Source organism: Chlorella variabilis (assembly GCF_000147415.1).
Source record: "Chlorella variabilis unplaced genomic scaffold CHLNCscaffold_21, whole genome shotgun sequence".
Taxonomy (NCBI): domain Eukaryota; kingdom Viridiplantae; phylum Chlorophyta; class Trebouxiophyceae; order Chlorellales; family Chlorellaceae; genus Chlorella; species Chlorella variabilis.
In genome coordinates, this window is record NW_005435067.1 from 360,840 (window position 1) to 371,934 (window position 11,095).

The 11,095-nt window shown below is 70.1% G+C and overlaps 2 protein-coding genes across 2 annotated transcripts in view; one reads left to right on the top strand and one right to left on the bottom strand.

Moving 5' to 3' along the window:
• CHLNCDRAFT_138601 (hypothetical protein) overlaps positions 1-3,112 on the bottom strand; it is a gene marked incomplete at both ends in the record, with an annotated part of 6,078 nt that extends 2,966 nt beyond the window's left edge. Inside the window, 5 exons of the mRNA XM_005844702.1 lie at positions 283-399; positions 688-2,085; positions 2,347-2,447; positions 2,612-2,909; positions 3,095-3,112. Coding sequence (XP_005844764.1) covers positions 283-399; positions 688-2,085; positions 2,347-2,447; positions 2,612-2,909; positions 3,095-3,112 — 1,932 coding nt within the window. The remainder of the gene's footprint in view (positions 1-282; positions 400-687; positions 2,086-2,346; positions 2,448-2,611; positions 2,910-3,094) is intronic.
• A 3,304-nt stretch (positions 3,113-6,416) lies between these two features.
• On the top strand, positions 6,417-8,666 carry CHLNCDRAFT_8819 (hypothetical protein; the record flags this gene model as incomplete). Its single annotated transcript, XM_005844626.1, has 7 exons — positions 6,417-6,509; positions 6,762-6,843; positions 7,074-7,177; positions 7,439-7,571; positions 7,839-7,954; positions 8,249-8,357; positions 8,602-8,666. Coding segments are annotated over 7 exons (702 nt in total), but the record flags the coding sequence as incomplete, so codon positions are not given.
• Between the last annotated feature and the right edge of the window lie 2,429 nt (positions 8,667-11,095).

Here is an 11,095-nt window from a genome sequence, read left to right on the forward strand (position 1 = left end):
TCCCCGCGCCGCCGCTCCTCCCGCGGTGCAGCACCTGCGGGGCGGTCGGTGGAGTTCGAAGGGTGGGGCGATTGGGTGAGCGGGTAAGCGGGTGCGCGGGTGAGTGGAGCGGCCGGCGGCGCGACAGCAGGTGCTGGCATTGCCGGGCAGGGGAGGGGTGCAAGGGAAAGGGGGGAGGCGTGCCCATGCGGCGCCAGAGGGAGCACGGCAGGCGGGGCCGTGAGGGCGCAGCGGGCTGCCGGCGGGGCTGCGCGGCTGCTGCCCACGGTACTGCCTGTTCACCTTGACCGCCACCAGCTGCTGCCCGTGGTACAGGCCCTTGTAGCAGGTGCCAAAGGCGCCGGTGCCCAGCTGCCAGTAGCTGCCATCGGGCCGCTTGCAGATCTCAACCTCCTCAGGCTACGGCACAGGCGGAGGCAGGCGGGCGCAGGCGGTCAGGCAGCTAAGGCACGGTGCGGGCGGGGGCGGGTGGGGAGGCAAGGCACGGTGCAGGCCAGTCCGTGGTGGGTGGCACCGAGGGGGCAGGAAGGGTGGCTGGGCAGCAGGAGCAGGGAAGACCATGGGGTGGAGGCCTCCGGAGGCGGCACTGCCGCGTGCTGCCTTGCTGCTGATGGCGGTGGTGCCTCAACACCAAAACGCAACCCTGGCACTGATGATGATGATGATGATGATGCCCCAAGCACCCACCTGTAGGGACCACTCTGCTGATGGCGGCAGCATGCTGCTGCTGGCAGGGGGGCTGACCATGCCCGGCAGCAAGCTCTGCTCCTGCTGCCAGGCCGCTACAGCGCCCCCTGCCGCTGGCTGCTGCGCCCCTGCTGCTGCTAATCCCGCCGCCGCCGCCGCCAGGGCCTGCTGCTGCTGCTGCTGCTGCGCGCCGCCGGCCACCTCCACCACCACCACCTCGGGCTGCTGGCTGCCCGCCTGCGCGCCCGGGGGCAGGGAGCGGGAGGCGGAGCGGTGCTGCGCCGCGGCGCGGTCCACGCTGCGCAGCCGCTCCTCGTCCGCGCGCTCTGCCGCAGCCACCGCCCCGAGGTCTGTCTCCTGATCCAGCATCTGAGCAACCACAGCATAGTCCACGGCAGGCCGCTGGTTGTACATGCGGGCAAAAACCTCCAGCAGCTCACGCGCGTTGCCTGCCATGCGCATGCTGGGGGGCATGCTGCCGCGCTCGCCCACCTCGCCGCCCGCCCCGCAGCCGCCGCCGCCGCCGCCGCCGCCGCCGCCGCCGCCCAGCGCCACCGCCCGCTGCACCTCCACCACCACGGGCAGCTCCTCCTGCCCCGCCTGCTGCGCCGCGCCGTCGTGCTGCCAGGCCGCGGTGCTGTCGCTGCTGATCGACTGCCGCCACCCGACGGCGGCGACCTCTGCGACTTCCGCGCCGCCGCCGCCACCAGCTGGCGCCACCTCAGACAGCACCATGAAGGGCGAGAAGGGTTCCGCCTCGCCGGCGCCGGCCCCCGGCAGCGAGGCGTTCACGACGGAGGGTGGGCTGAGGGTGCGGCGCATGGGTTTGGGGCCCAGCCCCGCCGCCGCCGCCTCCAGCAGCTGCGCCTCGTCGTGCGACGTGTCGCTGGAGCCGCCGTCGGCGCCGCCGCCGGCCAGCGGGCTGCCGCCGTCGCCGCCGTCGTGCCCGGGCGTGCTGCCGCTGCCGGCGGTGGCCAGCTCGGCGTCGCCGCCGGCGCCGCTGCCGCCCTCGCCGCCGCCCGGCTTGCGGTCGTCGGCCACCGCGGCCTTGCTCCGGCGGCGGCGCAGGAAGAACAGCAGCACGCAGGCGGCCACCAGCAGCAGCCCGGCCACGGAGCCCACCACCGCCGCAATCAGCGTGGTGCTGTCGCCGCCGCCGCCGGACGAGTCTGCCGCGCCCTCGTCTATGCTGCCGGGCATGCCCCCGGCCTGGGTGGGCTCCAGCTTGATGTAGATGGCGGCATTGGGGTTGAGCTCTGTGTCGGCGCTGCTCAGCTGCACCTCCTCGCCGCCCTTGAGCACGCCAAAGGAGAGCTCCGTGAGCCACGTGCCGCTGCCTGAGGGGTAGAAAGAAAAGGCCAGGCACAGCGGGTCGGCGTCGCACGCCTCCTTAAGCGCCTGCAGGGACGCGGGGAGGCGTGAGCGCGGTGGGAGACGAGGTGACGGTTATTGTGCGCAGGCTGCTGGTCCTCCGTTGTTAACAGTGTGATACAAAGCATTGCCCCCATTCTCAGCGCCCGCTGCTGCCTCCACAGCACTGCTGCAGGGCCTGCGGCAGCAAATGGCCGGCGGCTGGTGCCCCCCCGGGCAGCGCGGCAGGCGCGGGCCGTGGGCGGCGCTTGCCTCTGCGCCGCCAAACAGCACGCACGCGCCCTCCACCTCCGAGGCGGGGCAGGAGTAGTTGAATTTGCCGCCAAAGTTGCGGCCTATCTCCACGTCGTACCCAGACAGCTTGGGCACCGAGAAGAACAGCGGCGAGCCTGTGGGGGAGGACAGCAGGTGGGCGGGAGGAAAGGTGGGCGGGAGGAAAGGCAGCGAGGCCGGCAGCTCCGCATCACAGCACCCCGCTGGCTGGCTGGCAGCAGGCAGGTCGCAGGCAGCCGGGCAAGCGTGGGCCGGGCAGGCACGGCGGGCCAGCACCCACCTGCCGTGAAGGGCACCTCGGGCCCCTGCAGCTTGAGCTGGCCCGTGTTGACTGAGCCTTTGAGGAAGCGGGACAGGTCGATGAGCTGGCAGCCCTGGTACGGGAACTGCGTGCCGTTGGGCCCCGCGCAGCCGCCCTCCAGGGGGCACCACTGGAAGGCGTTGCAGGCGGGCATGTCGTGGCAGGAGGCGCAGCAGGCGCGGGGCGAGTCCTGTATGTTGGCCCACGGCGCCGCCACCTCCTCCACGCCCTCCCGCGGCAGCACCTCGTAATAGGAGTTGGGAATCATCACGCACTCCTGCGGGCGGGGCGGGCGAGCGGGGAGGCCGGTGAGCGGCGGCGTGGGGAGCAGGCGCTTGCTCGGGCCCGGCGGCAGACGAGAAGGAAGGAAGAGCGCGGCAGCACCCACAAACGCGGTGGGCAAAAATAACGCTCGGGCGGCAGCACCCAGCACCGCCGTCCCGTGCAGCTTGCCTGGCTCACTACATCCACCTCCACCATCTCAATGATCTGGTTGCTGGGGTTGCTGGTGCTGCCATTTGCTGCACGTGAGGAGCACAGCACAGCGGGCGCAGCGGTGGCGGGTGGTGCGGTGCAGGCAGCAGGCCTGGCACCAGACACCAGGCTGCCTCCCACTACGATTCCTGCGACCCTGCTGCAGCAAGGGATGCAAGGCAGGCTGCACGCAAGGGAAGTTTGCGGGTCTGGGCGGGCACGCACCTGGTGCCTGCAAGAGGCGGCGCCCGCCGCCGCCACATCGCGAGGGCACTGCTGCCGCCGCCTGCCGCACCTGCCCCGCGCAGAGGGCCAAGCACAGGAGCAGCGCCAGCAGGCAAGAGCGAGGACGGAGGGAATGGTCGGCTCCGCTGGCAGCTCCTGCTCGCCCGGACATCGCCTTCAACGCGGAGTCTGGGACACCACAACGAGATTGGCGAGACAGCAAGCTATGGAGCGCTCCTCATAGCCTTGCCGACGGCCGCTGCGCCCTCAGCGCACAGCAAAACGGGGCGTCTGCCGCTACCCAGCTCGAAGCGGTTGAACGAGATTGGGCTGTGGGTGGTTCACCACACACAAAAAAGGAGGGACGGTGTGGACTAGGCGCACAGCGCAGAGAGGGGCGCGAGGGCGACCCGAGAAGTTGGCGTCTCCGCACACGCTACAGCGATCATCAAACCATTTAAATGAATGCTATTGCCGCAAGGCTGGCCGCGCATGGCGCTCGCAAAAAATGGTCCGTGCTGAGCTGTGTGGCAGCACGACAGGGGCCCCTGGGCTTTCGGCGAACAGCGCCGATAGGGTCATGCATGGAAGCAAGTGGTGGTGCTGAGTTCTGAGACTGCGGTGGCAAACAGGAATGCGAGTGGCGTCGGTGGAGGGGGAGTCGGTCCCCGCCCTGCCGCAGCTGCCGCAGCTGAAGCTGGCGGATCCGCCGCTCTGGAGCTAGACCTGTTTGCTGCTGCATCTGCATCCGACACTCATGGTGCTTCCTGGAGAGCACTGGACATGACCTGCAAGGGCTGCAGTTTTTTGTCGCCCCTTGCTTCTCCCTCAACTGGGATGATGGAACCCACGACTGCTTTACCATCTTCTCACCTTCGAGTTTGTGCATCATCGCACAGCTATGCAACCAATCAAATTAGCTTGCTAGCATGCAGTTTCATTTATGCTCCCCGGGGTGCAGCATCCAGAGACGCGATCAGCACAGCAGCGGTCACCGCCACCTCAGAGCCACCGCCACCTAGGGCCCAGGGGAAATGTACGGAGCGGCGCATCAATAAATCTTCATTGCGAGCCTGAGTTGTGCATTATACAACCGGTTGCGCCCAAACTGTTCTCTCTCGACACAACTGTGCTTGTGGTCGCCGTGCAGTGGACAGCGCCGCCTGCTGGCAGCACCCAGCTCCCTGGCGTGATCCTTCTCGGCGCCAGCAGCCCTCCCAGGCGTCCTCTGAAAGCGCACTCTGCCTGCAACCTTCAGCGCCCCTCGTTTCGTTTCACGCCTACAGCCCTCACCAGGGCCAGCAGCCGGAAAAGGGAGATAATGTCGTGCGCTGCGTTAGGCAGCGGTGCACCCGCCGCCGCCGCCGTCGGCCGTCGCTGCCGCGGCGGCACGGGCACGGCACGGCGCGCTTCGCTGGCAGGCGCCCCCAGCCGGCAGGGCGCCCGGGTTGCGGCGACCGGCACCGAGGGAGGCCGCAAATTTGCAGACTTTCTGAAATTCGAAGAGGTGAGGGGAGAGCTCAGGCATCCGCCGCCAGGCGCCTGCCATGCCTGCCGGCTAGCTGGCGCACCGGGCTGCCACACTTTCTCTTGCCTCGCCGCCACGCCCCCACACTCCCCATCATCCCCTGCGCCTCGCTGTGCACGTGCAGCCCGGCAGCGATGCTGCGGCGCCGCCGGCACCGAGCTCGGAGCAGATAGGCGGCGAGAAGGCAACCGCGCTGGTGGACCGAGCAGTGAGGCTGCCGCCCGGGTGGACCCTCCTTTGTGCAGGCCTGGCCTTGCCTGGCCTGGCCTGCTCCTGAATGCTGCTTGCTGCTGCTGCTGCTGCTGCCCACTCCCCCACGCGCTGCCGCCGTCGCCTCCCCGCCACGCTCCTCCCAAGCGGCTGACGAAGCGCCCCGCCCGCCCACCCGACTCCTGTGCGTGTGCAGGCCTCCCTCCTGGAAGCTGCCCGTACCGCGCTGGAATCTGTGCGGCAGCGGGACCCCGCAGACTCGCGCCACCGCCAGCACGGCGCCGCCATCCGCGCCGCCACCACGGGCGCCGCGTCGAGCGCCGACGCTGGCGCGACCCGGGACGGCCCGCCCGCCGCCGCCAGCCGCGGCCTCACCGCCTTTGTCTGGGAGTCGGATCTTGACGACGATGACCTGGAGGGAGGCGGGGCCGACACCTACAGCAGCAGCCGGGACTACGCACAGCCGCCCGCCGGCGGCGGCGCACCGGGCGGCGGCGGCGGCAGCGGCGAGCAGTCTTGGAGCCAGGCAGGGCTGGACTCGTGGTTTGGCGACAAGGTTGACACGGGGCCGGTGCAGCTGCGGCGCACCATGCAGCCCATGGGGCAGCAGGTGGCACAGGCGCGGCGGAGGGAGGAGGGACGGGGGTGCACTGCCGCCGCCGCCGCTGCTGCCCAGGGGATGCCGCCGCAGCCTCGAGTGCCTTGCGTGCGTGCGTGCTGGCTGGCTGGGCTTGCGGCGGCAAGGTGGGGCTTGGGGCGCAGCCTCCCCCTTGCGCCCTGTCCCCCTGCCCCGCCCGCCAACCACCCTCCTCCCTCCCTGCCTCCCTCCTGAAACAAACCCTAAACAATCCCGCCGGCACCCCCTGCGCCGACGCAGGTGGCGGTGTTGGAGCGCCCGGCAGGGCCCACCACCCTTGAGTTTGCTCCGCCAGAGGCGCCTGAGTCTGCGGGGCCCTCCATCTTTCCAGCCGACATGCAGCTGCACTTCCAGCCGCAGGAGGCGGAGGCTGTGGCCGCCCCCGCGCAGGCAGAGGCGGCAGAGGCGGAGGCCGAGGTGCCGGCGGCGGTGCCCGGAGGTGGGTGCGCGCCACGGGGTGGGGCCGCCCGGGTGCGCTGGCGGCTGGCTGGCTGGCGGCTGGCTTGCCAGCTGCTGTTTGCGTGTGGCTCGGCGAGGCGCTGGCGGGCGCATCTGGCCGCTGGCGCCTGTCCTCGCCAAGCGCGCTGCAACCACCGTGGGCCCCTCCGCTCGCTTGCCACCCACACAGCACACGCCACCGCACGCACACCACCGCACGCACGCCAACACGCGCGCACCCATACATCCCTGCCGCTGCCGCCGCAGGCAACTGGGAGCGGCGCTCCGGGGAGGAGACTGGGTCTCACGGTTACTGGTACCGCTGGACCGAAGTGCGGGGCTGCGACGAGACGGGGGCGGTACAGGTGGGTGCCAGGCGGCGGTACAGGCGAGGCGGCAGCGGGGCCCAGCCACAAGAAAGCAGAAGAAGAAGGGAGGATTCGGGACGCGTGATTGGTAGCTTGGCCTTATTGGGAGGGAACGGGGTTTCAGGCCTGGCCATTCAGGCGCTGAGGGCACCACAGCGGCAGGTGGCAGCGTGTGGCGCCAGAGGCCGACCGTACCGCTGACCGTAATGCTGCTGCCGCCCGACCGTACCGCTGACCGTGCTGCCGCAGTGGTATGAGAAGTGGTGGGAGGTCAGCGACTGGCGGGGCATGAAGGAGCTCGGCGCCGAGAAGTGGGGCTGCAATGCGCGGGGTGAGGCGGCCGCCTGCCGCGCCGCCTTGCTGGGAGCCCTTGCCGGGGGTGCCTGCGGCTGGCGCCGGCCTGCAGCGGCACATGCGCAGCCGGCGGCCCAGCCTCCCCGTGTCGCAGCTTTCCCAGCTTTATACGCGTGCGGCAGCCTGCCTGCCTGCCTGCCTGCCTGCCTGCCTGACCGTGCGCCTGCCTGCGCTGGGCCTTGCCCCCTACCCCTTCTCCGCCCTCAGGCGATGCCTGGCGCGAGACGTGGCGCGAGGCGATAGTGGTGGAGGCGGGCAGCACGCAGCCGTCGGTGGAACGGTCGGCGCACAAGTGGGCCAAGAACGGCATGGTGCGCTGAGGTGGCATGCTGAGGTGGCACGCGCTGAGGTGGCACTGGTGCTGAGGTGGCGCTGGCGCTGAGGTGGCACTGGCATCAGCCAGCTGTCCTCTGTTGGCCAGAGGAGGGCCAGTGCGGGGCCTGCGGCAGGCACCTCTTGCCTTGCGTGGTGCCGGCCCGCGGCTCACCCCGCCGGTTCGTCTTTGCTCGCAGCTCAGCCGCGTCGCGCCCCGCCTGCCCGCCTGCCTGCCTGTTTCGCCGTCCCGCCTGCAGGGCCACGAGTGGGAGGAGAAGTGGGGGGAGCGGTACTGGTCTGCGGGACGGGCGGACAAGTGGGCGGACAAGTGGGCGCGGGAAGGGGCTGACGTGTGGCACGAGAAGTGGGGCGAAAACTACGACGGCAGCGGTGCGCCCTCGCCCTTAACTGCCTGGCTGTGTTGGTCTGGCTGGGCAGTGTGCTGCTTGGGCGTGGTGGCAACATGCCGCCGGCCCCTCGTGCCTGCTGCCGCCAGCGCGGGCGGCCTGCATGCGCCCCAGGCAAGCCTGGGCGGCGGCCGCCGGGCTGGCGCGCGCTCCGGCCGCGGCGCCAGCGGCCCTCCCACCAACCGCAGCCACCCCAACAGCCGCTGCCACCCCAGCAGCCGCTGCCACCCCGCGCCCCTCCCTCCCGCAGGCGGCTGCGTCAAGTACACCGACAAGTGGGCGGAGCGAGAGGTGGAGGGCGGGGCGCGGGAGCAGTGGGGGGACAAGTGGGAGGAAAATTTCAAAGACGGGCGCGGCACCAAGCAGGTGCGGCCGTGGGCTGCCAAGCAGTGCTGGCGCGGCGCCACGCAGTGCTGTGCGGTGGGCTGGCGCTCGGCGTCTCCGCTGCGGGTGGGCCGGCACACGGCGGCGCGCCGCGGCGGCGGGCCACAGCGGTGGGCACACTAACGTGCAGGTGCCGTGCGAGTATGGGGGTCTGGGGAGGTGGATGGCTGCATCTTCCGAGAGCTCCTGCGCCTGTGCCGTGTTTCCACCTCTCTCTCTCTCTCCCTATGCCTGTGCATGCTGTGCTCACCGCCCCTGTGGCCGCCCCCTTGGGAGCAGGGCGAGACGTGGAGCGTGTCTGCCGGTGGCGAGCGGTACAACCGGTGGTGGGGCGAGAACCACCTTGGCGACCGCCTGGTGCAGAAGCACGGCAGCAGCAACACGGGTGAGCGGCGGGCTGGCGGCGGGCTGGGGCGGGGTGGCACACTTGGGGTGCGGTTGGGGTGGGCGGCGAGCAGCGGGGGTGCGCGGAGGGGGTGGCGTGAAGGGGGGTGGCTGGCTGGAAAGAGTTCACTGCGTGTGCTTTGCTTCGCTTCGAGACCTGCCTGCGCGATCCACACACACACACACACACACAAAGCAAGCCTCATGGCACCGCACCGCGCCTGCCCCCGCACCCGCACCCGCAGGCGAGCACTGGGATGTGACTGAGCAGATGGACACTTATTACAACCCCATCCCCCACTTTGGATATGACCTGGCACTGGCACACAGCCCCACGGTGACTCCCTTCTGCTCCCGGAAAGAAGCAGCAGCCACGGATCCGATCGTGCCCGCCATCCCGAGCCAGCAGCGGCAGCTCCGCATGCCCTGCCCTGCCCCCACCCGCCCGCCTCACCCGCCGCCGCGGCGCTGCGCTCTCCCCTCCCGCCTGGCTGCAGCTGCGCACCGTGCCCACGCTGCCGCGGGACCGCGACAGCCTCAGCAGCGGCCTCTCCAGTATCCTGTGATGCGCGGCGCAGGCGGGGCGAGCCGGCCTGGAGCAAGCTCCTCCCCACCTCGCTAGCACGCCCATTCCTGGGGGGCACATTCGCCCTTAGCGCATCGCTCTGCTCCTGGCCTTCTTCTTTCCTAACCTCCTTCCCTGCATAAACCGCACACTGCGGCAGACTGTCGGCAGCCCGGCAGCATCTTTCTTCCCTGCCTGCATGCTGCTGCAGTGCTCTCTCGTTCTCTCCCATCATCACCCCCTGCACTTTTGACTGCTTTGCCCCCCTTGAATCTGAACTGATCGGTCCTGCGCTGCCTCTCATGACCAGTTGAATGCCCCACCGCATCCCTCTGCGTTCTGTTTGTAACAAGCAGCCTGCCTTTCGAGCACCCACCCACCATTGTGGTCACCTGGTGCTCGGTGAGTGTCATGCATGCATGGGGTCAGGTGCAGCAGAGCGGTGGCCCGCAGGGAAGGCAACACAAATGCGGGGGTGGTGGGGACGGTGAGCCGTGCTGCAGTGCGGCTGAACTGCCCAGCACCTACCACCCAGCCAGCACCTTGGCCCCACCTCTGGAGGTTCCCAGCAAGGGACCTCCACCTGCTCTGACGTGGCGGCAGCACGCACAGCAGCGGCGGCGCCCCCACTTCTCGACTCCTCACACTCGCCGCGGCATCATCACACTGGGCTAGCATTGCAGAGACATCGAAGCCTCCGTTTTCATGGCTCAAGAGCTGGCCTCGGTCCCTAGCATAAGAGGCCCTCCCTGCCGCAGCGTTGCGGCGGTGCTGCCGGCATGCAGGCATGCACGCACGCCTGCAGATTGCTTTACTCGTCCAGGGCAGAAGCGGGCAGACCCAGTGGCGGCGGCACGGTGCGTTTTGAGTCGAGCACGCTGCAATTGCGGCTGCCGGTTGTGCCATTTTGCTTTTCTGGCGAGACCCGTTTGGGTTTGATTGCCCGCCGCCGCCCACCTCGCCGCCCGCCTAACCCTAGCCCATCGGAGGCCCTGATTCAGGTCCGCCGGTCGTGTTTCGGCAAGGGCTGAAGGCGAGCGGCAGCGCCGCAACGTGGTGAGCGCGGGGGGCGTTAAGGTGCTGGCTGGGCGGCGGAGCGGCGCCAGCGCTCGGCGACGGCAGTGGCGGCACCACAACGACGGCAGCCTCTCACGGCAGCATTCCCTCGGTTTCTTCTTCTCTCGCCCGCTGCTTGCAGGCCAGCAAGGCTGCCCCGCCGGGCGCAGGCCTGGCCCCTGCACCGAGCACCAACGGCACCTCGCCTGCAGCGCCCCCCACGCAGCGAGGTGGGAGGCGCACCTGGGGCAGCCCTGGCAGCGGCAGCACTCCCCGCTCACCGCGCCCCGCACGCCCGCCTCGCCCTGCCTCGCTGCCGCGGTCTTCCTGCGCACCTGTGGCGCCCCGCCACCGCCCCGCCTGACCGCCTGCCGTGCCCCTGTGCAGACCCCGCGGCCGCCGCCGTCTCGCTGTCTGCCACCCTCAAGTCTGCCGCCGCGGCGGCGGGCCCGCCGGTGTTGGTGCGTCGGGAGCCGCGCCACGTCAGCCGCGCGCCGGGCGGGGGCGCCGCCGCTGGAGGCGCCGCCACCGAGCTGACTGATCTTCTGAAGGAGATGTTTCATGAGATGGATGATGTCGGCCTCAAGCCGGTCACCGTCTACCATAACCTCAGGTGTGTGGGAGGTGATGCACACCACCAAATCCTACAACAGCAGCCGAAAGTAAGGCGTTCTGGACTGCGGCGCGCGGCGCGCGGCGGGTGCGCTGTGCTGTGCGCTGTGCTGCAGGGCGCTGGGGGGGGGCGGGGGGGGGGGGGGGGGCCTGGGGGCCAGCAGAGGGGCGCCGAGGATGTGGGGATCCTCCGGAGGTTGCATGCATCGCGCCCAGCCAGCCCCAGCTGCCTTCTGTCTCCTCACTTCCTTGTCCTACTTCCTTTCTTTTCCTGCTTTCCTCCAGCGTGCCCGAGCTGTACGAGCACGCCCTCAAGCACGAGCCCTCCACCCACATCGTTGCCTCGGGAGCCCTGGCCACCCTGTCTGGCGGCAAGACGGGCCGCTCACCCAAGTGAGAGATGACACCCGCCAGCCAGCCTGACCCCGCACACCAGCCCCTCCCAGCACACCCCCGCCTCGCCCGCCGCAAGCCAACACCCGCCAGCCTTGCCCAGCACACCAGCC